General features: G+C 44.3%; 1 protein-coding gene across 8 annotated transcripts; it reads left to right on the plus strand.

Moving 5' to 3' along the window:
- The first annotated feature begins 5301 nt into the window (after positions 1-5301).
- On the plus strand, positions 5302-23279 carry NTAQ1 (N-terminal glutamine amidase 1). Of its 8 annotated transcripts, XM_067017455.1 has the most exons (8): positions 5540-5626; positions 9913-10128; positions 10582-10721; positions 10828-10927; positions 11718-11768; positions 16231-16379; positions 17006-17130; positions 22586-23279. In XM_067017455.1, exons 3-8 carry the CDS (start codon positions 10705-10707, stop codon positions 22693-22695), a joined length of 552 nt encoding a protein of 183 aa, XP_066873556.1. In that variant the 5' UTR covers positions 5540-5626; positions 9913-10128; positions 10582-10704; the 3' UTR covers positions 22696-23279. The 8 variants fall into 8 exon arrangements, with proteins under 8 accessions (XP_066873555.1, XP_058898787.1, XP_066873559.1 ...); XM_067017452.1 differs by lacking the exons at positions 9913-10128; positions 10582-10721 and adding an exon at positions 18296-18356 and having other exon boundaries at positions 5310-5626; XM_067017459.1 differs by lacking the exon at positions 10582-10721 and having other exon boundaries at positions 5312-5626.
- The last annotated feature ends 1721 nt before the right edge of the window (positions 23280-25000 follow it).

Here is a 25000-nt window from a genome sequence, read left to right on the forward strand (position 1 = left end):
TTAATCCCATACAGGTGGGGGTCATAGTTGACATTTTCCATTTTTTAGTTACTCCAAATTTAAACAGACCCCTCTCCTACCTGAGAGATTTTCTCTTTGAGTGGGTTTGGGTTAGGCAGGGCCCACCTCCTTCAGTGGAAATCCTACAGGGACTGACACTTCGTTTCCCTGTTAATCTGGCAACTAGGGCTCAGGCATGTTGCCTCATCTCAATCAGTAGGTTGCTCCCACCTGGGACGTGCATTACGTCTTGAAGAAGTGACCCAAAGATGCAGGGGCAGAGATTATTCTTGGTGGCAGCAGCAGAGGGTACAGAGGCAGGGGCATTTAATGGTGGCATTCTCACCAGCTGATTTTTGGATTGTTGGAGCATTTTATCAGTATGACCTGGCTGTGCTTCCTCCTCTCCAAGTCCTACCCAACCTCCCTCCTCCCCATTCTTCTAGTAAATTTGACTTCCTGTTTAAGTTAGCCAGAGATGGTTTCTGTTGTTTACAGTCAAGAACTCTATCTGGTATAGAGGCTTCAGGTCGGAAAAGGGAATTGTACCAGTGGTTTCTTTTTGTTTTTTTGTTTTGTTTTGGTGGCGTGTGGGATCTTAGTTCCCTGACAAGGGATCAAACATGTGCCCCTGGCAATTGAGGTGTGGAATCTTAACCACTGGACCACAGGTCCCTTACCAGTGGTTTCCTATAATGGACACTGCCATGTCAGACAGATACCCCTATCAGATCTGGAGGATGGAGGACCAGGAGAGGGGGTATGTTGGCATAGGAAGTGAGCCAGGAAGACACATCACAATTTTATGATGTCGTTTTCAGACTTTCCCTCTTTATCAGCCTCCCCTGAATATACTTCAATTTCTCAATTTTCCCATGTAAGGTGTGGTACCACAGGCATGGGCCCTGGGACTATTGCCTCCCTCCCACTGCATTCTAAGTAAGATTAGTAATAATAGTATTGCGTTCCAACACAGCCCAACTCCCCACCCTTAATGATGAGGTGCTTCCCCCTCTGCCCCAGAACTCACATAGCACATTGCTGCCTTAGCATGTACTGCTTTATGTTGAAGTTATCCCTTTAACACGGGAAAGTAGTAATCAGATAAATGCAAAATAAAACAACAATGGGAATGCCAGGTGTTTTGCCTATATTTTTGTTTTTTAATAACAATGTGATATTGAGGTATAGGCTTATTTCTTAAAAGCAGTATAGCAACATGTATCAAGAGACCTGGAAAATATTTAAAACCTTTGGCCCAGGAATTCCACTTCTAGGACTCCCTCCAAACATAAATAATTAGAGGCATGGACCAAGATTTATGTACAAAGATGTTGACTGCAGCTTTATTTATAATAGTAGGATCGGAAAACAAACTAAATGTACAACAGTAAGGGAAAAGTTAAGTGAGCAATATAGTCTGTCCATGTAGCTTTTTATACTGTTGATAAACTTGATTTTTTAGAAATGTTTTAGTAAAAAATTTGTTATTAGAAAGTAACCCATGTGAAAAATGCAAGCAGTACAGAAATGTAAAAAATAAAGATACAAGTCACTCTTTGCGATTGCCATGAGGAAAAAGAAGTTTTCTCTTTCCGCTAGGGTTGTCAAGCCTGGAAAGTACGAAATGGGGCTGCCGGCAGCCATCCTCCCACGGCGAGAAGTGAAGTGACCTCAGAATGAAGCCAAGCACTGAGGAGCAGACAGAGGGGGAGCAAGAAGGCCTGGGGAAGTGAGTTCTGCTTGTGGTCCCTTGAGACCCTGGTTTCCGCAGCTCATCCTTTAACTGTGAGAGCCACTTCAGTGTCCTTCCTGTTCAACGGGCTAATAAACGGCCTCTCTTCCCTTGACTTTTAACTGATTGAGTCATGACTAGTATAACTGGGACAGATGCTTTGTGGGAATCAAATGATACTGTTTGTGCTATAATCCTAGTCTAATGATCAAATAATTCCTCCAGCAACATGAAATGAGGTCCATTTGGCATGAAGTGGGCTTGGCAAACCAGTAGAGGCCTCTAAATAATCACTTTTTTTTCATGGTCACAAATCGTCCTGGGACTAGACATCAAGTTCATCAGGGTATACTGTCTGGAATATATGTATTTTTCCTTTTATGAAACTGAAGACAGCAACTATTCATATTTAGTCTTACGTTATCTCTTCCAACATATTTTCTCAAAGATCCTTAAGAAAGGCTTTGGGGTCCTAATCCAAAGCACTATCAGTATGCTAGAATGTAACTCATTTGAGTCTAAAGATTTTTAACCCATTTAAGGCAACTTGGTGATTTCTACCACTGCACCTACCTTGGCTTTTAATTTCTTCTTACTGCTATTTTCTTTGTTCTTTACAGCTTGAGGATCATTTTCTTTGATAGAAAATGCAAGCAAAATAGACAGACATTGGGTATTTCTGTTTTTTTTCAGTTGTCTCATCATTATTGTATCATGTGGTCTCAAGCAGTGGGATTATCTTTCTTTTTCTTCTAGCTCTTAATATTGAGCATAAAATACCCCCTCCCCCAATAAAAAACAAAAGCCCTTTTTGCTATTAAACCTGACTGTATTGTGTGCTTATAGACTTCCTGAAGCTCCCCTTTCACATCCATGGCCCTTTTTAATATTTTCCTTTGTTATGTGTTCCTCCTCCAAACCCCTGCCCTTTAACATCCTGGTTTCACTGGGTATTGGCTTGTGTGAGTGCATCTCTTATTTCTTCCACATCCAGATCACTGGGATTTGTAGGTCAGAACTGGGTCTATGCACCTCCTACTCCTCTGAAACCATATCCTTTTTTTTTTTTTTTTTTTCCGGTACGCGGGCCTCTCACCCTTGTGGCCTTTCCTGTTGTGGAGCACAGGCTCCGGACGGGCAGGCTCAGCGGCCATGGCTCACGGGCCCAGCTGCCCCGCAGCATGTGGGATCTTCCCGGACCGGGGCATGAACCCTTGTCCCCTGCATCGGCAGGCAGACTCTCAACCACTGTGCCACCAGGGAAGCCCCATTAATTTCATTTTAGATGAAGAAATTGAGGCATAGAGAGGTGAAGTAACTTTGCCCAAGGTCACATAAATAGTAAGTAGTAGAACCTACCTAGTTTGGCTTCAAAGTCCTGCAGTAGTCTGGGTCCAATAAGAAACCACATGGTAGGTTAAACAAGGGAATTTGAATGTCAAAAATTAACTATGATAAAAGTGAACTGTAAGATAAAAGGAAACTATATGGTAACTAGGGCTGAGGGAGAGTATGCAAGGACAAATTTGAGAGGGCTCTGGATCTCGTTGGAGAAAGCACAGGTTGGCTACCAGACAGCAGAGAAGTTTGCTGGTTTAGCCAGGCTGCAGGCAGTCTGGAGTTGCTAGGAAAACGGCAGAGAAGCAGGAGGAGGCCAGCAATCACCACTGGCCCTGTGGGGAGCCACAGGAAATCTGGGAACCAGCAGGGACAGAAGGTCTTCAAGAGGCCTGGGGGCAATACTGGGGTGGGGGGCGGAAGGACTGCTCAGCGTGTGACCCTGCCCCCCAAAAGTCTTGCTGAAGGACAACGGGCAGGTGGTTGCCTGCAGGCCTCACGGGGCTCTGGTTTCTGTGTCAAGAGGGCTGCATATGGGGCTTCCCTGGTGGCGCAGTGGTTGAGAATCCGCCTGCCGATGCAGGGGACACGGGTTCGTGCCCCGGTCCGGGAAGATCCCACATGCCGCTGAGCGGCTGGGCCCGTGAGCCATGGCCGCTGAGCCTGCGCGTCCGGAGCCTGTGCTCCGCAATGGGAGAGGCCACAACAGTGAGAGGCCCGCAAAAAAAAAAAAAAAAAAGAGGGCTGCATACAGGTTATTGCCAGGCTGAAGGTGCAAGGTCGCAGAAGGACAGAGTTTGGGCCTGTGGCTGGAGCAGACCCTACTGGATGTTTTCATGACCACACTCCTAACTCTGGTCAGGTCCCAGAAACTGCAGGAAGCTTCCTCCTAGAGCGAACTTAACTGAGCATGTTTAACATCGTGCTCACTTTAAAGAAGAAATGTTCAAAGGAATTCCGTATTTTATCACAGAGCCTATGTTGAAGTATGTATTTGGACCTGAGAGGCAATACACTGATAACTGACGCAATGCCTTATGTTCAAAGTCTTTAGGACTTTTGGGCTTTACAATTCATGAGACTGGGAGAATCTAAAATCCAATAAAATAAACTAACAATTTGTTTTTATAATGGGAAATACCCTGATCAGCTATATATGTCACTTGCAAATTTAAACATTCATAAGGATATAAGTCTAAAGTAAAAGTCGTCCATACCACTCATTAACCAGAGATAAACACTTTTTTAAAAAAAGTTTTTTCTTTTTGGCTGGGTTGGGTCTTCATCGCAGCACACGGGTTTTCTCTAGTTGTGGTGCGCGGGCTTCTCATTGCAATGGCTTCTCTTGCTGCAAAGCGCGGGAGCTAGGCGCGCTCGTGGGCTCTAGAGCGCAGGCTCAGGAACTGTGGCGCACGCAGCGATAAACACTTTCAACAATCTGCTGTCTTTCCTTCCAAACTGCCCGCAAATAAATATATGATTGACACAAAAAGGATATCATGAGGACCTTCTCAAAACTGTTCTTACTATGTGAAAAAAATCAACATACCTTTCTGAGCCAATATATTTGGAATTAACCCCCGCCCCCGTCATCCTCTCCGCTCCCCCCCGCCCCAACTCCAGACTCAAACTAAACCTTTGTTTTTCACACAGAGGTCCTCTTATTTCACTTGCACACGTGGAGTCTTCCGAGTCTCATCTGCCACAGCCTGCAACAGGTTACAGGGTCTCGGACTCCTCGGTGACTCATGAAGCACCATTTACCAACGCCAAGCCCTCCCCTGACTCGTGTCTCAAGCGCCCAGCCGGTGACCCGCTTTCCCCCCACGCTGATTACAACCCCTCTGTTCCCAAAACCTCCAGCAAACCTGGCGCCGCAGCCGCTCTAGGAGCACGTGCCGCCCCGCCCCTGGCCCCACCCAACTGGCGGGGCTTCGCCCACCAAATACCACGCAGTCCTCTTCGCCCTGGGCTCCGCCCACTGTGAACCCACGCAGCTCACCCAACACCGGATCCGCTTACGTCGCCCGGTCTCCACCCTCACGGGACCAGCACTGCCTCGAGCTCCGCCCACCTCGTCCCAAGCTTAGCACGCCGGGACTTTGCGCCGCTCGCCCCGCCCAGGCTCCGCCCAACAGGACGTGCCCCACCAACCCAGGGCAGCTCGCGTCCGCCCACTGACCACACCCCCTCCAGCCCCCCGCCCCGGCTCTGCCCTTCCGGAATCCGCAACGCGCGTCTCAAACCCCTTGCGCTGGGATCCTGCGCGCCGGCTCGCCCAGGCTCCGCCTACCCTGCCCCAGGCCCCACCTCCCGGGGACGCCAGAAGCGGCCTCGAGCTCCGCCCGCTCCGCCCACTCCGCCCCGCGAACCCGCGTTGCGCGTAGTGCGCCAACGCCTTCGGCGAAGTCGGCCCGCGGGGCTCGTCCAGTCGGTTCGCCTCAGGCCTGAACCGAGGCCCGCCATGGAAGGGGACGTCTCCGCCGCCGCAGCCGCCCGCTACCAGCCGGCCAGCCCCCCGCGGGACGCCTGTGTCTACAACAGCTGCTACTGGTGAGGGGGAGCGGGGGCGGCTCCCGGCAGCTCCCTGGCCCGCTCGGCCGCGGCGTCTCAGCCGAGCCCCGCCTCTTCCCGGCCCCTCCTCGGGGGCGCTCTGGGCCTTGGCTGGCGAGTTTTCCGGTTTGAAGGGAGGGGGTTGCGAGAGTGACAGCCCTTGTTCCTTGAGTCGAGCTTGGGCGTTTGGGTGGGTGGGGTATTCGCCAGGAGTGGTAGGGTCGGTGGTGCGTTACTTCTGCCCGGCTCCTTTGGCTTGGGCGGCCAGGAAGGGGAGTTGGAGGCGGAGGGTGGACCGCAGAGAGCCTTTGGAAATCATTCCGCTGAAGCGTGCGTGGTTTCTCACTGATGTGAGGGTTATCTTAATTTTGGAAGAGAATGAAAGCGCAGAGGTCTTACAGTAACATTCCCAAGATCACCCAGCTAATAGCAGCCCGGAATCCAACTCAGGCCCTTTTGTACCAGAAACCAGGATCTGAACCGCCGTGGCGTCATTATAATAGTGGTTACATATACACGTAGCAGTTGATATATGCCAAGAATTGTTCTGAGACGTCTATGTAAACGAAGTCATGTGAGCCCCACAGTTACACGAGGAGATCGGTACTGTTGTCCCCATTTTAAAGGTGAGCACGTTGGAGCACAGAGGGATGCAAGTAATTTGCCTAAGGCCACATAGCTTGTGAGTGAAGGAATAGGGATTTACACGCAGAGTTTGGCTGTGGAGTCCACGCACTGTACCCCTGTCCTAGGCCACCTCTGTGGCTGAATCACCACTCTTATCTTGGTCCTTTTCACTCCCACACCTACCTTTCTGTTGCTTGAATAATGGCTTCTAACCCCACTTTCCAGTCCCTGCACGAAAAACCTTAGGGCCCTCTAAAACTGCCTTTCCCAGATGGTCACCAAACCGATGCTGTGAAGAGCTCACCACTTGTTCCGCTCTGACTGCATGCATGTCAGGCCTAGTGCGAAGTACTTCCATCTATGCTTAGGAGATAGGTCTTTTGTTATCATTCTCCTCATGAAAAGACTGAGCCACAGAGGGGCCTGTTGTTTGCACAGGGGCACACGTCTAGCCAGTGGTGGTGCTGAACCTGGGGCCTCTGTAATGGTGGAACCATGCTTCTTCTGCACTTTGCTTCTGCCCGGTCTCTCACCTCAGTGCTGTTAGTTGTTGTCCCTAACATCCATTCATTGTTTTATTCATTCATTCAGTAAATGTTTATTGGAGTGTGTGATGCATGATTCTAGGCACTAGAGTTACAGCAGTGAAGAAAATAGACATATTCCCTGGTAAGATCTCATACTTCTTACATTTTTGTTGGGGGAAAAGCAGACAAAACCAAGTTTAACCATATTTGGGAGTGTTAAGTGCTATGAGAAACATAGAACAAGGTAAGGGATGATGACTCACTATATTATTAGGATATTTAAAGATATTATTTATTTATTACTCCAATCAAGATGTTAATTTAAAAAATCCCTAAGAAATTCTTTTGTATCCCAGAAACCACAAAAGGTATTATTTATAAAATGACGTTTGAACAGAGAGCTGAAGAAAAAGAGGGCGGGAGTTTTGTGGATATTGGCAGGAGATCATGCCAGGCAGGGGGAACAGCAGGTGCGGAGGCTCTCAGAAGGAAGCGTGCGAGAGTATTCTAGGAATGACAAGGAGGCCTCCGCGATTGGAGTGGAGCAGTCCGGTGGAAGAATAAGGAGGTGGATGTCTGTCTCTTTAATAGAGCGTCTCCTTTTAGTTCCTTCAGCCATGGGCCAGACCCTCCTCAGCTGGCCGTAGGGGCCTGTTTCACTCCTTCCTAACAGGCATCTCTGCCCAGCTCTTCACTAGCCCATTAGGTCTTTAACTTCAGCTGGCTTCATACTGCTCAAAGCCATTCTAAATTTGAACGTGCCAGAGAATCACCTGGAGCTTGTAAAACATGCAGATTTAGGGTCCTACCCCAGAGAGTCTGAATATGTGAGCAGCACGGTAGAGGAGTCTGAGTTTGGTCCATCAATCACATTTCAAGGAACTCAGGCCTAGACAATAAAGTCTGTCTCCTGAGTGTAGCAAGCCATCTGAAGATCTGGTCACCATCTGTTCCTTCAACCTCATTGTGAACCTGCCATCTCTGCTCTATCCGAGGATTTCTCAGCCTTGCCTCTGTTGACATTTTGAGCATGGAAATTCTTTGTTTGGGGGCCTATCCTGTGTATGGCAGGCTCTACCCACTAGATGCCCATACCACCCTTGCCCAATCTATCACAACCCAAAATGTCACCAGACATTGCCAGATGTCCCCTGGGGGGCAGGATCGCCTCTCATGGAGAACCAGTGCTCTATCCTGTCTGAACACATCAGGTAGGTGCACCTTTCTACATTTGCTCCTGCGGATGCTTCTAACTTGAAATAAATGCCTCCCCTCTACTGCTGTTAGCTTCTGCCAGATGTTACTTATCTTTTAAGACCCAGCTTAATGATAATAGTGGAAGCCAATGTTTGTGTGGCTCTGTGCAGTTTGCAAAGCATTTTTGATTCTGTTGTAATTGTTTTGGATTTTTTCAAACGTTTGTTGAGCACTTGCTGTGTGCTAGGGATTCTCCCCTTCTGCATGCTTCTCTGACCTCAGCCCATCACCGTTAACCCTTGCAGAATCCCAGCCCTAATACTGCTTTGTCAGCATTTCTGCTACCCAAATAGTGCCTAGGGCATTACTATTATCACCCACTTTTTTTTTTTTTTTTAACCAGTTAAATGAGTTCCAGGACTCACACCCGATCCAGGGCACTTTCTATTCCAACAGTGACTCCCAGCATTTCCAAGGATAAGGCCCTCTTATTTTTATTAGCATCAAAAGTCTCACGAGATCCTCCTCCATAGTACTGTACTCTTGAAAAAAAAAATCGATAAAAAGGGACTACAAATTCAGCAACTCTTATGTTTAATTTTGCTTTTTCTCTGTGTAACATTCACACATACTTGAAAAGTGATAGGCAAAGTATGTCCAAGCTACATGTGTATTCAGCCTACCAATAGTGCTTGTGGTACATATGGATTCAAGAACTTTTGGGATTAACTCTGTGCCCATTCTTGGGAGGGGGAAGGGGAACATCAGGGAGCACCCTCTGACCTATACCTCCTCCATCTTCCTGTTTCCCTCAAAATTAATGACTCCCTCCTCTCTGTTTGCTCTGTGTATCTTTTATGGCCTTTATGGTGCTTACTTATTTATGGATCTGTATGGCTCCTCTCAACATCTGTGAGCTCTAATTTATCATTACATCCTCCAGGCACTTAGCACAGTGCTTTGTACATCACAGGCTCTTTGTGGTCAACTCTCCAAAATGTCTATAGGATGGGCAGACAAATGTTTTCTCAAAACTTGGTCTGAGAACATCCAGATTTAAACAATTTTAGCTACTACATGTTACATGTCATATTGAAACAGTAAAATTTTGTTACTTTGTTCTACACATCCTGTAGAATTAGTAGCAATCTCCTGTTGGTAACTCTACCACCATTTTTTTTCTGTTAAGGCTTCTTAGGTGTTTTAGGGAAAAACAAAATCATAGAAAAATACAAATGCTCAACTTTGGTACTTTAAGCCTAGTTGTATGGAGTGTTGAGACAGGTGGACAAGAGCAAGACTGAATGGAAAGTGTGTCTTTCCACAGAAAGGTGCCAGTCCTCAGTGCCGTTTGTGTCTTGCCTCATTTTCAGGTAGCATGGTGTAAGGGGCTGGAAATTATGTTTTGACAAACTGAGTCAGTTGTGTGAGCAGGGTGTTGGTGTAGCTCATTTTGAGCAGAGGTGCTGTGTGACTCATTAGAAAAAGGCAGGACCCCAAAGCCGGGTCTGTGAATACTGCCAGGAGTGACTGGGCATGGCCGTGCTGGAGTGTGGCTACCAGTGTGGCTTGGTTTGATGCACTGGACATTGCTTTACTTGGAGGGTTCTACTACTGCTTCAAATAGCTGAAGGCCTCTCATATGGAAGAGATTAATCTGGGGCAGAAGTATAAGGAAGGTGGATTTCAGTTCAGTATGAGGAAGAACTTTCTAAAAGTCAGGACCTCTTCCATACCGAAGAGGCTCGGGGAATACCACTCACAAGGGGCTCCCTCCAAAAGAATTCCTGGACACACCACATTGCTGTCCCGAGGCTTTCCAGTCAGGAGTCCTCCTGCAAAATACCCATCCTGCCCTATTCCAAAGGGGAGCAGGAAACCAGTGTTAACTAAGATTTCTTGAGTGTTTATGTTGTGATTATGCCCATTTTACAGAGGAGAAAAGCAGACACTCAGGGAGGTCAAGATGTCCAAAACTTCTTACCTGTCAGTGGCTGAGTTGGAGTTCCAGCTGCATCTCAAGTCCCTGGACTCAAAGCTTACAGAATATTGCCATAGCATTTGAGTAGTTTATTAAATACCTCCATACCCTAGTACTGCCGACAGAGGTAACGAGCTCTGCGTCTGCAGAGGGGTCCACGCACAGTTTAGGTTGGTAACAGGTTGATGGGGATTTATTTATTTTTTTTAAAGCTTTTTATTTTTAATTTATTTTTGGCTGTGTTGGGTCTTCATTGCTGCATGTGGGCTTTCTGTAGTTGCGGTGAGCAGAGGCTACTCTTCGTGGTGGTGCGGGGGCTCCTCGTTGCTGTGGCTTCTCTTGTTGTGGACCATGGGCTGCAGGCGTGTGGGCTCAGGAGTTGTGGCTTGCAGACTCTAGAGCGCAGGCTCAGTAGTTGTGGCACACAGGCTTTGCTGCTCCATAGCATGTGGGAATCTTCCCGGACCAGGGATCAAACCCGTGCCCCCCTGCATTGGCGGGTGGATTCTTTTTTTTTTTTTTTTGCGGTATGCGGGCCTCTCAGCGGCCATGGCTCACGGGCCTAGCCACTCTGCGGCATGTGGGGGCACCAGGGCACAAACCCGTGTCCCCTGCATCGGCAGGCGGATTCTCAACTACTGCACCACCAGGGAAGCCCGGAAGGTGGATTCTTAACCACTGCGCCACCAGCAAAGTCCCTTGCTGGAGACGTTTTTGAGAAGGTTCAACTGTTAGCCAGTTGTTGGATGAGACGGTGTTTCAGGTCTCTACCAATTTTTTAAAATGTCATTATCAGTCTTTTGTTCAAATTTGAAAGACATAGAGCGTTCTTGCTTAACTATATTGATTAAACAATTACTTTATTTCAGTGAAGAAAATATTTGGAAGCTCTGTGAATACATCAAAAACCACGACCAGTATCCTTTAGAAGAATGTTATGCTGTCTTCATATCTAATGAGAGGAAGATGGTAAGTTGGGGAGTGATTGTGGAAATTTAGGATTACATTAGAAGCTAAATAGACCATGGGTTTAGCACTGTTCTAAAATTTGCTTTATAAAATACAGCAACATTTTAAAGTTTGTTTTTGAATGAGATTTTTTTCCTACCAGGACATGGCTGAGTTAGTAGAGCTTAGTCCCTTACTTGCAGGTAAGGAAATATGTGATGGTATGTTTATGCAAATAAAATCCCCTTTCTTTAGGTATTAAGTTAGAGCTTTTTAAATTAAACTTGATTTTTAAATTAAGTTAGAGGCACATATTCTCAGGTTTGAAGTAAAGGTTTCTTTGTTTCTGGAGTTTTAATGGAACTGTAGTAAACTTCTATGAAGTATTAAGAAAAGTAAGCTCTTAATATTTTGTAAAGCACTTTTGCCAGCATCATCTTGTTTGATCCCAGTGGAAACTCTGTGAAGTAGACAAGGTCCAGACAGCTGTCTCCGTTTTATAGATGAGGAAATAGAGACTCAGGGAGGTCCCATGAATAATTAAGTGGGAAAGCAAGATTTGAACTTGCCAGGAATTCCAATTCCTAGTTTAGGTCTCTTTCTACTCTCCAGAAAACATCTTGTAATTAATTATTGCTTCTTCATTGTTAAGGACACTTGGAAGGATTTGGATTTCTTCTTAGCCATTCATTCTTTCACCTTGATTGTTGGTTGCCTAGAAATATTTTATTTTTCATGTATGTATTGCCTTAAAGAATTTAGTAGTGGTTTAACTGAAGTTGTGGCTTAGGAGAGTTATTGTATTTTGTAGATACCTATCTGGAAACAACAGGCAAGACCTGGAGATGGACCTGTGATCTGGGTAAGATGGTCAACACAGACAGCTTCTGATGCAATAGTACTTGTAATCCATGAGTGGTCTTTATGTTTTGGTAGAGCAGAAATGATGGGGCAGTAGAGAAAGACTATGATAATTATTAATAATTTGACTTCTTGACGATAGATGTTATTTGGTCTAAGGTAGAAGCACTCATGGGCATGTTTTCTTTTCATTTTGAAATTATAGGAATGATTTTAAGTGGCTGATGTAGCAGATATATTTGTTATCTAGACTCTTGTCTATTTAGCACTGGAAGGAACTTGAGCATTATCTAGTCCAGCTGCACAGTAGAATTGTCCAGAGATTGTTAAAAATACAGGTTTCTGGGAATTCCCTGGCAGTCCAGTGGTTAGGACTCAGGGCTTTCACTGGCAGGGGCCTGGGTTCAATCCGTGGTCGGGGAGCTAAGATCCTGCTAGATGTGCGACATGGCAGAAAAAAAAAGAAAAAAAAATACAGGTTTTTGATCTAGTCAATCTAGAGGTTCAGGAATTAGTGTTCTTAGTAAACTTCTGAGTGAACATGACTGGCATTTGGAAAACATGGATCTGCTCCAACCCCTTCATTTTTTAGGTGAAGAAACAAGCCAAGAAAGGCAAAGTGAATAGCTCAGGGTCATTTAGCTGATCATTGGCAGGGCTGGATCCTTTCCAGTACACATCCATATGTCACCTTAAACTGGTCCCCCGAAGAATGGAATTGTTTATGCTAAGAAACATGAAGATAAAGTAAAACTCCATACATGATAATGCAACAAACATCAGGTTTCTGATGCTTATTTAGAATAAGATATCATTTGCATTGGCTTCATTCATTTACTTAACATATATTTATTGAGTGCCTCTTATATGCCAGGCACAAAAGAGAGTGAAATCCTTGGCCTCGTGCTCTTGCTTCCTTCTCCAGCAGGGGATCCACTGCTCTGACATTGAAGCCCAAATCCAGCAGTGTTGGGTTAGGAGTGTAGGCTGAGTCGGACACAACCCAGTCCTCCCATTGGTGGGCTGTGTGAGCTGGACAGGTTATTTATGCTCTTTCTTCGGTGTTTTCCTCTGGTCACTGGAGGCTTTGGTGAGATAATGCATTTGAAGCATTGTCTGGTGTCTGGTGCCAGTGCTCTAGAAGAGTCAGCTGTTATTGTTAGCAGAGCTACAGTAACCCCCGTTGCGGACTGTCCATCTGCCCTAGCAGTCATGCCCGTTGCTGAAGTGCTCAGCTGATTTTGAGTCACGGTCTTGCTTCCTGTCTTCAGGAAACTCACAGGGAAAGGACCTGTCCCCCTTTACACAGCAGCTCATGGTGGCTCAGGGTGGGGAACCTTGTTTCAGGAAGTCTCCCCACAGATTTTCTATGTGGAGTAAGTCTCTGGCAGATTGATCTGGGCTTCACTGCTGTTCAGTTGCAGGGAATGGGTAGGCTTCCCTAAGTGGGTAGAGGCACGATCCCCAAAGGAACAGATCACTTCCTAAGTGGACGTCCCTTCCTCTAGCCCCGCTGGGTCTTTTCCAGGCATTTGGACAATCTCTGTACCCAACTCAGAGAGTGAGGCTATTGCTGGAACCTGCAGTCCTTGGTTCCCCATCTCTGCTGTGAAGGTGACTCCTAATTGAGGCCTGCTTTCCCTCTCAAGTTCACCAACCATCTGTTATGTAGGAATATGGACCCGAGCTAACCAGAAGGATATTCCTTGTTTATGCCTTTTCCTCTCTTTTTTTTTTTTTTTGGGCTGCGCCTCGTTGCCTGGTCTTAGTTCCCCGACCAGGGGACGAACACACGCTCCCTGCAGTGGAAGTGTGGGGTCTTAAACACTGGACCGCCAGGGAAGTCCCTGTTTGTGCCTTTCCACAAGTTGTGTCCTCCTTCTGGGAAGCTCTCCCCTTCAGGCAAGAGGCAGTGATGGCAGCCTTTCCTCAGTGAAACGCTCCGTAGCAGTTGCCTGCCTTCTCCTCCCTGCCCACACTGCCCCTCTCCCCCCTTGGTTGGCTTTTTATAAGGCTGATTATTTACATAGTAGTCTCATTCTCTCAGTAATACTGTGAGTAATACTGCGAGGTAGACACCACAGTTATCTCCGTCCTATAGAGGAGGAAGCTGGCTAGCGGTGGGGCTGAGGCTGAGCCAGGTGACCCCGCTTCAGGCGCCTGTGCCTGCACGCTCTCCCACCTCCGCTGAATTACCTCAAAATCTCACCGTTCTGCAGCAGTTGACTTGTGTTTCCCACTTGCTTCTCTAGGAACTCCTTGAGGGTAAGGACCTATCTTTCTCATCTTCGTATCTGTATTTTAATAGCATGGTTTCCCACAAAAAAAATAGGGAGTACATATTTTTTTAAAAACTGTAATATAGGGTAGAAGATGTCAAGAGAGAAACAGATTTTGGATACGGCGGAGACTACTTTTGGCAGGGGTGGGAGAAGATCAAAGATGGGCTCATGGGGAAGAAAGCATTTGAGCTGGAGCTTGAGTGGTAGATGTGGGGAGAGCAGAGGAGAAGGTGGTACAGATGGAGCCGAGTAACGTGAGCAGGCCTGGGGGAGGGGAGTTGTGGACTGTTACCCGGGGAGCAGCGCTTAGTTCATGTATCTGGAGGGTAGGATGCATTAAGGGGAGGACAGGGAATAAGCTTTCATTTCTGATGCTATTCTGCTTTCTAAGATAGAACGGGAGCCAAAGGAAGCACTTTCGGCTCTGATGGTACAACATCTCCAGTCTCAATTATGTTCCCCACCTCACAGGGTCAAATAAATGAAACATCGTTTGAGAAAGTGCTTTGTAAGCTCTGAAGTAGTAGAAATGTAAGATGGTATTTCTAACATTGTATTGATGTGATTGAACTTTTTATCTCGCAGCCCTGTTCTCTGTGAGAGCGTTTTTCTTCTGAGGAGCTCTAAGCATCACACTGCCCTCATGTCCATTGATAAACCTCCCTGACGTCCCTTCCAGCCCTTAGCTGGTTTGGGCAGTGCCCCGTGTCCGGGAGTGAGAGTGAGAATTCACATGAGCGCTGGGACCCAGCTGTGCAGGAGAAGCTCTCTGTATTCTTCTTCTTTAATGGCTACAGATTAGGGCTTGGCTGACGTAATAACAACCACATTTTAAAGTCCTTCCCCTCTCCAGGCTCACCTCAAGCTGTCCCCTTTGTTAATGGTTTGGAGGATATCCTTGTAGACTTTTTTCTCTCTACTCATATGCATGCATGTGTACTTCTGAATGCACATGTCTATCTTTATATACACACAGATTTAAAAAATAATATACTATATATATAATACTATTTTAAAAATAAAATAATATTAATATATAATATATAATAATAAAAATAATAAATAATCTGCAGTTTGCTTTTTCCATCCAACTGTGTAACATGGACTTAGTTCAATTTCCACAAAAATTTACCTACTTCTCTTCAGTAGCTGCGTAGGACTCCATTTTATGGCTGCATCGTGGTTTGTTAACCATTCCTCTCTTGGTGAACTTCTGGTTGTTTCTGAATTTTCAGTGTTATAAACAGTGCTGCAGAGATTTGCTTTGTTTATATACCTTTACGTGCATGTGGCCATTTTTCTATAGGCTGGATCCCTAATGGTAAAATTGCTGGATCGAAAGGTGAACATTTAATGTACATGAACATTTCCACTGTTTGACTGTTCCCTGTCGCTGGACATTTGCTCTGTTTTCAGGGTTTTGTGTTTGCTTTATTTTTTTATTTTTTTGAGGTTCACGGGCCTCTCACTGTTGTGGCCTCTCGTTGCGGAGCACAGGCTCCGGATGCGCAGGCTCAGCAGCCATGGTTCACGGGCCCAGCCGCTTCGTGGCATGTGGGATCTTCCCGGACCGGGGCACGAACCCGCGTCCCCTGCATCGGCAGGTGGACTCTCAACCACTGCGCCACCAGGGAAGCCCTGTGTTTGCTTTATTTTGCTAGTATAAGGAGGACTGTCTTAGTCTTGTATGTGTTTTTTTTGTTTGTTTTTAAGCCTTCAATCTTATTTTTTTTTAAGATTTATTATTTATTTTATTTATTTTTGGCTGTGTCGGGTCTTAGTTGTGGCACGTAGTATCTTCGTTGAGGTATGTGGGATCTTTTGCTGGGGCACGCGGGCTTCTCTCTAGTTGTGGTGTGCGGGTTTTCTCTCTCTAGCTGTGGCGCACGGGTTCCAGAGCTCATGGGCTCTGTAGTTTGCGGCACGCCAGCTCTCTAGTTGAGGCGCGCGAGCTCAGTAGTTGTGGCGTGCGGGCTCAGTTGCCCTGCAGCATGTGGGATCTTAGTTCCTTGACCAGGGATTGAACCCGCATCCCCTGCATTGTAAGGTGGATTCTTTACCACTGGACCACCAGGGAAGTCCCTTGTATCTGTTTTTGATGATATATATGCATTATTACTATAATCTTGGAATACACCATCATAAGGTAATGTGGTTAACTTCAGCAAATTTTACTTCTAGGATTACCACGTTGTCTTGCTTCATGTTTCAAGTGGAGGACAGAGCTTCATTTATGATCTTGACACTGTCCTGCCATTTCCCTGCCCCTTTGATACTTATGTGGAAGATGCCTTTAAGTCTGATGAGGACATCCATCCACAGTTCAGAAGGTGAGGAAATTTAGGGTGGATTTACCTATTTTCTGAAGTTGGACCCTGACAGTTAGACAGAGTTACTTTGTGTGTTTGTTTTTGCATTGGTTTTGTAAAGATCACTTGTGTTGTCTTCACCATTGAGTTGATGTTTGAGAATCATGTGCTCTACAGAAGATTCAAAATGTTTTAAAGTTTTAAAGGTTGTCCATTGTATAAAGGTTGGCAGTCTTTAAAAATTTGTGTGATGAGATCCAGAATATTTTCCAACAGTCATTTTGGGCATTTCTCTCATACTCTTCGTTTTGGGTGGGTGGTTGGTTGGTGGCAGAGCTGGATGCCTGGAGATGACAGAAGTCAGAGGGCTGTGACGGCAGCACCTGGACATTATGCCCTCTGCCCCTCGTACATACACTGAGCAAGTAAAGGCAACCGGCTAAACTTCCGTGCCTTTGTAGTTTGGGATTTCAGCTGATCATTTCTCATGGCTACTTTAACAGGTATTAAAGCTACATATATATTTGTGTGTCACTAATAGCATAAAAATGCCTGTCTAGTTTTGTGCATGTCATAGAAAATGAGTCTATTTGAGAATTGAGTTAGAATTTCAACTGTGATATAAACGAATGTTGGTTTATGTACAGGAAATTTAGAGTGATCCGCGCAGATTCATATTTGAAGAACTTTGCTTCTGACCGATCTCACATGAAAGACTCCAGTGGGAACTGGAGAGAACCTCCTCCGTCATATCCCTGCATTGAGACTGGAGGTGAGCCAAGGATGCTCTCTCAGAGGGGCTTTCCATCGCTGTGCAGATGAGCGTGTTCCCTTAACCAAGGACAAGAAGTGCATTGTTCTTTGGGTAAGACTCCCTGAGTGGTAAGAGGTAACAGGGAGTATAGTTCTTATATTTATCAGAGTCAGAAATTAAGGCACAGAGAGCAGGACCGGAAGGCACCGGAACTCATGGGAGAGGAGAGGCGTGAGGGAGATGGAACCCCGTTGGGTGTACCTGCTGCTCGTGCCCTGGACTTGGGGGGATCTGCGTGTTTGTGCCGCTTAACAGTGGGACTAATAGCGCCTTGCCGTGGTGGGTGTCATGTGATAGTGAAGGAAATTCCCATTGCCTCTTTGGGATACGTGAAATGTCGTTTCACTGGCTCTGTGACAAAGTCTGCATTAGAAGGAGGTGAGAGCTAGCAGGTTTTATTGCCCCACTCATTTCATTTATGTGCTTTCAGGCATCAGTCCAATTACGAATTTATCGAGCCTTAAGTAGGTAAAGGATTCTTCACCGTGTTACTATTGTTTGGCATTCATCTGAGTTGGAAACATTATTTATGGTGGGAATTAATTCGCAATGTTGCCATTTATTGGTGAAACATCCCCTCACAAGGATGATACCATCTGAGTCAAAATGCTCTGTAAGCCATGAAGGATGCCAGGAAAATAGGACATTAGTGTTCAGAGTTCAGCAGGGGAGAAAGTAAAAAATATATTTGGTGTATTTGAAATGAGTGAACACTGAAAGAGGATTCCAGCTCTGATTTTTGGGGCTCTCTGAGAAGCTCTCATGATTTTTAAAGTTTATATTGGAGTTTCTTTGGGTTCACCAACCTGGTTCCCAGCCTCAGCATTAGAATTGGGATAGCTCAGGTCAGAAAAGGGCATCATGGGTCTTGCTTTCAGTCTCACACACCCTGCTGCATGGACGGCGTGGTCTGGACAATGCTTGCACGGCTCCCCGTTTCTCTTTTACACGTGAGCACTAACGCAGAGCCTGACGCGTCGTGGACCTTCAGTAAACACCACCTTGTCAGCCCCGGTCGTTCCTTTGGGTTTTAATGACTACTTCCCAGGAGGTGCCTGGCAAAGGTGCCAGGCTTTGTGCCAAGCCCTTCACGTCTTATTTACGCTTACTCTTCACTTGGTAGACGCACTGGAGAGCGTGAAGGTTCAGCCCTCTGCCTGCCCCCGGTGCCCAGCTGGAAGGAGGTAGGCTCCATTAGTACCCTGTGCTCAGGAGCGGGGAGTGCGGTATCTTTTTTTGCCTTCTATGTAACTAGCTCATCAGGGGCCTCCTGAGGTTGACATTGGAACTCAAAGGAATCTGCTCTGAATGTGGGGTAAACATACTGGTTTCTCGTGTAGTAATTTAACCACATGTTCATGTTCTCTCGTGTGGTAAATCCATTACTTCAAGCCCTGTATTTATCAAAGGAATGTATTTGAAGTTAGGAGACAGGGGAATTACCTTTAGCTGATTAGTATTGCTTTATTTAAAAAAAAGGTTAAAAAAGAAAAAAAATGGTTCAAGAAGACATCAGACTTTAAACTGATGCAGCTTTGTTTTTTTCATAGCAGCTTTCCTTGGTCCCCTGCTTTTAGTTATGGAATTGGCCTTGAGGGCTTAAAATTTAGTACATTTGATGTGTTTCACATTACAATTAAGCCTATACATTTAATAATTTTGGTGGTCATGTGTCTGCAGGCCCACTATTTTCAATACAGCATTTAGTGTATTTTAAATAAAGGAACTCTTTTTTTTTTTTTTCCTCCCCTCCCTGAAAAAAGAAGGAAATGGAGATTCACAGTCTTGCAGCCTTGTTCTGAAGGCTCAGTTCCAGTACCAGCCACAGATGGTTCAGTTCTTAAGGACATTTCCCAAGCCTTGGGCTGAGTCATAGGGTCTACCATATTTGTCCCCTTCTCTTTCTGAGCCCTTTGCTGCCTTTTGTCTGCATTTACCTCTCATCTCCTTGTCTCAGATGACGTGTTACAGTAACACTGGCTAATTTGAGCCCAGCTGGAGGACCAGTGTTATGTAAACAGAAATGTTGTAATGCCTCTTGGGGAGATTATAGGCAAGTGCTGATTTGTTATACATTGATCTTTAAAAATTAAAAAAATTCTTATTTTATTTTTATATGTTATTAGGTAATGAATGCCTGCAGATCGTAATCATCTTTTATTTACTTACATTAAAAAGCCCTAGAAGATGAATACAGTTGTATTTCAGAAGTTGAAGTTTTCTTTAGCCATTTGTTAAAGATTTTAGCTGACTTACATGGAGTCTGGCATCTACCCCATTAAAGCAAGAACTTTTGCCCTATCTCTCCTGGGAGGCACCTGTTTTTGCTTTATTTTGGATTCCTTGGTCATCGTGCATCCCTGGCTCTCTGATGACTTCAGCAGAAGTCCTGCTTTTGCTGATTATCTAGCTTTTCTTGTTGTAAGGGTGGGAGTGACTGTTTCTAGATTTCTGTATCCTAAGTGCTTACCTTCACTTTTGAAAGATATATTTGTTGGGTAATGTATGCTAGTTTTACATGTTTTTTCTTTCAGTTTTTTTTTTTTTTTTTTTTTTTTTTCTGTACGCGGGCCTTTCACTGCCGTGGCCCCTTCCGTTGCGGAGCACAGGCTCCGGACGCGCAGGCCCAGCGGCCACGGCTCACGGGCCCAGCCGCTCCGCGGCACGTGGGATCCTCCCGGACCGGGGCACGAACCCGCGTCCCCTGCATCAGCAGGCGGACTCCCAACCACTGCGCCACCAGGGAAGCCTCTTTCAGTTTTTTAAAGGTGTCTCTCTCTTGTTTTCTGCTTGCTTAGTTTCTGATCAAGGAGCATGCCATTGTTCTTGTGTTTGTTTCTCTAAATGTAGTGTGTGTTTTTTCCCTGCTCTGGATGCTTTTTAAGGTTTTTTCTCTTTGTCTCTCGATTTCAGCAATTTGGTTATGATGGACTGTAGCATCGTTTTCTTTAGGTGTATTCAACTTGAGGTTTGTTAAGATTCTTAGATTGGTGGATTTATGGTTTTCATCGAATTTGGAAACATTTGGCCATTATCTCTTCAAATATTTTTTCTGACCTCTCCCCCTTTTTAAAAAAAAATTCTTGTCCTTCCTCTACACGTATGATAGATGGCTTATTACTTCTCTTAGGTCAATGATGTTCATTTTTTTTCACACTTTTTCTGTATGTGCTTCATTTTGAATAATTATTTTGCCTGTAAATTTATTGATCTTTTCTTCTTCATTAACTAATTTGCTGTTAATCCCATCCAGTGCTTTTTTTTTTCATTGTACATATTTTATTTTTTCATCTCTAGACATTCCATTTGGGGCTGATTTAATATCTTCCATTTCCCTCTTTGTCATGCTCATGTTTTACTCTACCCTTTTGAGTATATGGAGCATGTTTATAATAGCTGGTCCTTGTCTGCTGATTCTGTTATCTCTGTCGTTTCTGTCTGTGAATGTTGATTGATTTTTCTCCTGGTGTTGAGTCATATTTTCCTGTTTCTTTGTGTGATTCATAATACTTGGTTGGGTGCCGAGCTTTGTGAATTTGACATACTTTTAAAAACAGTGTTGGATTTGGTTCTGTCATGCACTTAAATTCCTGGGGGTCAGCTGGATCCTTTCAGGGCTGGGTTTCAGGCTTTTTTAGTGCAGGTTCAAAGCAGCCTTTCACCCAGGGCTAATTTAGCCCCACTGTTCTGGTGTGACCCTTCTGAGGATTCTATCAAATGCCCATGTGTTATGAGTTCTCTCTACCCTGGCTGGTGGGGACCATGGAAGTTCTGGGAGTTATTAGACTGACTGCTTTACAGTGCTTCTTTCCTGGCCTCATGAGATTAGGAGTAGAGGAGTGAGTTCCCTCTGCAGAAATCCGGGACACTCTGTGTGTAGTTCTCTCCTCTCCCACACTGTGTCCCTCACATGTAGCTGCCAGGCCCTCCTGAACTTAGATCTCTCTCTTCCCATCAGCGGGAAGCTCTCATGCTGTTTGTGTCCCTGCCTCGGTGCTGTGGTCTGGAAACAGCCCACCGGGCAGTGAGCTGAAGGGATCCTACAGCTCCCGCCCTTGTTCCTCTTTTCTTAGCAGTCAGTCGTGTGTTGCCCATTGTCTGGTGCCTGGAAACAGTTGCTAAATATATTTTGTCCACTTTTCTGACAGTTTATGGTGGAAGTGTAGTTCCCATAACGGTTCTTTGATGAGTAGAAGCATCTCTGTATACACTTAAAAATTTGTAGTGTGGAAAATTTAAATCTTATACAAAACTAGGCAGAACAGTATATTAGACTTTCAACAGTTATCAGCTCACGGCTGATATCCCATCCACTTATATCCCATCCACTTTCCCCCTTCTTGTATTATGTTGAAGCAAATTCCAGATATTATATCCTTTCAACTCTAAATATTTCAGTATGAATCTCGAAAATATAAGGATTAGTTAAAAAAGTATATGACCACAATGCCATTATTACATCTAAAAAAATTAACAGTAATTCTTTAAAATCAACATATATCTCTGTAGTCAGTGTTGAGATTATCGCAGTTATCTCATGAAGTCATAATCTTTTTTCATGTAGTTTGTTCATGTGAATCAAGGTCCAGATAATCACGGTCCAGATAAAACCCCCCCATCGTGCTTGGTTGGTATGTCTCTTTAGAGTCTTTTTTTTTTTAATATGTAGAGATTCTGAGTGCCACTCTCTCTTTTTTTTTTCTTGTAATTTATTTGTTGAAGAAATGAATCTGGGAGAAATGGTCTGGATTTTGCTGATTGTATCTCTTTTGTATCCTCTGTATTTCCTATAACTTGGCAGCTGTATCCAGTAAACTGGCAGTTTGCTTATTTATGCATTTTTTTCATTTAACTTTTCATTTTGAAATAACTTCAGACTGCTAGGGAATTGGTTAAAACAGTACAGAGAGCTCCTATATACCTCTTACTCAGATTCCCGGGGGATCTGAGAAAACCATAGTGTAATTATCTAAATCAAGAAAATAATAAATCAGTATGAAAATATTGACACAGTACTGTTAACTTGTAGACCTTACTTAAATTTTGTAACTTTTCCCCCTATTTCTGTTTTCTGGTCCAGAATCTAACTTAGGATATTACATGTAGTTGTCATGTCTCCTCATCTCATTCTCCTTCAATCTGTGACAATTTTTTTTTTCTTCCTTACAACTTTTACCCTTTTGAAGGGTACTGGTCATTGACTATGTATAGTGTCCCTCAGTTTGGGTTTGTGTGATGTTTTGTCATGATTAGATTAATATTATACATTTGAGACAAGAATACCAGAGAAGTGATATTGACCCCTTATGAAACATTTGAATAATTTTCCCTACTTTTGATCTTCTGGGTTGTTTTATTGCTGTTAAGCCAGAATTGTGATTTCAGTGGACATTTATTTCATTTATTTTTGTAGATTCCAAAATGAACCTGAATGATTTTATCAGTATGGATCCTGAGGTAGGATGGGGAGCCGTCTACTCACTGTCTGAATTTGTACATCGGTTTGGCAGTCAGAACTACTGAACTTGACCTCTGGATGTAGTGCCATGGAGAAATTCTAGGACGTGAACAATCCACCCCTTCATCTGAGACAGCAAACATTATGATGGTACATTTGGCTTGGAATTATGCTTTCCTCTTTTAAGTCAATTGAGTTGAAGCATAAGTGAACAAAAGAATAGATAGAAACAATTTTTTTTTTGGTATGTCAGGTTGAAACTTGATGTAGTTGCTCAGATATTCCTACTCCTCATTTGTTAAAAATTGTGAAGACTTATGCCAGTAATTGCTTTTGTTATGATAAATGTGTGGACTTTGTGTCTGTTTTGGGTGGTTCATGTCTCTCCAGCTATACTGTAAGCTCCTTGAGGGCAGGGCTGTGGCCCGTTGCTCTGTGAATCTCTAATGCCCATAAAAGGTGCCCGTAAAATGTTTGCTGGTGACTGTGCTGCTGCCTGAAGAAGGCTGACGTTGTGAGCTCAATCAGCAATAAGTATTAGTCTTTCTGGACCATTCATTCTGTTCTGAGCAAAGATTGCAGCCCTCTCAGGCTTAAGTGTTGTTTGGCCTATTTATATATGTTTTTAAATAAAATTGACCTAAATTAATTTTGTTTTGAAGATTTTGTGTCCCTCTTTGATAATCTGGGATACCCAAGAATGTCTCAATTATAGATGGGAACCATTGCTTTAAAATACATTGATCAGTCTTCCTTCCTAAAGATGTTTTGGAAATTTGGCTTTCATCATATAATTCCAGATAAAAGATGTTTGGCATTAAACCAGCATATAGCACTAGCTCTCATTCACGTCCTCCATGGTTCTGTTGTAAAAATGAGCAAATTTCTTATAACAGGGCTGTGCAACCTTTTGCTCTTAGATGAGTCTTCTGCTTACTCAGAAACTTCCACTCAAATCCTCTGCCTTGTGCTCTGGAGGGACACCTGCAGTCATTTCCTCAGGAGTCAGTCAGTCAGTCAGTCTAAGGAAAGACCATATATCCATTTGGCTCGGCTGACCTGGAAGATGCTGGGAGAAAGTGAATCAACTTTGGTAAGAGGAATACAAATACAACCTAAATTATTTTTATAATTTAGAGTAAAATATAGACCCTAAACTTAGATAACTTTGTTGAGTTTCAGATGGTCATTTTAAAAATATGTGACTACAATAAAGAAGATAGATTTTGGCAGGTTGTACCACAGAAGTACTTTGCCCTGAGCAAAAAGAATTCAGAGACCCCAAAGGATTGTGATCTGATTTATAAATTGCATTTTTTGGAACTTTGGTTTGGTTTTTTTTTTCCCCCTACCAATTTATGAGCAGGTTTCCAACCTGGTATTCAAAATTATGTCTAGTACAGACTAGTCAGACAATCTTGTGTGTGTAAGTTTGAACTTTGCAGCCACCTTGCCTTGAAATTGAAAACCCCCTACTTCTAACCAGTGTGATGAGCAAGGTTTATAGTTATGTTAACATATCCAGTGGCTGTTGTCATGACTTGTTAGAAGCAATCGAGGACATCTGTTATTTCTACCTACCAATCCTACAGTGCCCTTTGGGGAACTCTTCTTTGCATATATCATATATCGTATATAGTCTTAGTGGCCCATAAATAGAGGCATGTAGCCTAAACTGGGCCAGGCTTGGACCCCACCCCTGGACAAGTGTAGGAATAGCCTGTCACAGTGTTCTCTGGAATTGCTGTATTGACATTAAGAGAGGTTAATTCTCTGTCCATCAGGACTGCTGGGCTAGGGCCCCTGGGAGTTTGGGGCTGCTGGTGGGTATCTTGACTGCCACAGAAGAAAGGCCTGCCTGCATAATGAACCCGAGCAGAGCGGGAGCCCCAAGGACATTTCTGAGTGCCTGGATCTTTCTTTGCTTCAAACCAACCCCAATTTTCGAACTTGCCAGTTATACAAACCAGTGGGTTCCTTTTTCTCTTCAGTTTGTGTGAGTTGGATCGCTGTCATTTATAACTGAAAGGTAAGCTCCCTTGCAAGATTTTTCTTCAGAATTGTTGATTTTATCAGGAACTGTTTCTTTTGTCTCTTTGTGCTTAGTTTTTCTCTGAGGTCAGATTTGCTTCTCTTTATACTCAGTATGTGTGAGAGAACTGAATAAATACTGATAAATACTGTTTGGAAAGAGGAACTTTCAAGAAAAGCAGGGAACTAAAATAGAATTTGTAGTTGACTATGAAAACAAGAGAAATAAGGTATCTCTGAGAATCTGACGGGAAAGCAAATACACAATATAAAATGGCTTCCAGGTCAATAGAACTGACTATAGCTGATTGTGGGTATTACCGTGGCTTTTACAAGTGA

Source organism: Kogia breviceps, chromosome 17 (assembly GCF_026419965.1).
Source record: "Kogia breviceps isolate mKogBre1 chromosome 17, mKogBre1 haplotype 1, whole genome shotgun sequence".
NCBI lineage: Eukaryota > Metazoa > Chordata > Mammalia > Artiodactyla > Physeteridae > Kogia > Kogia breviceps.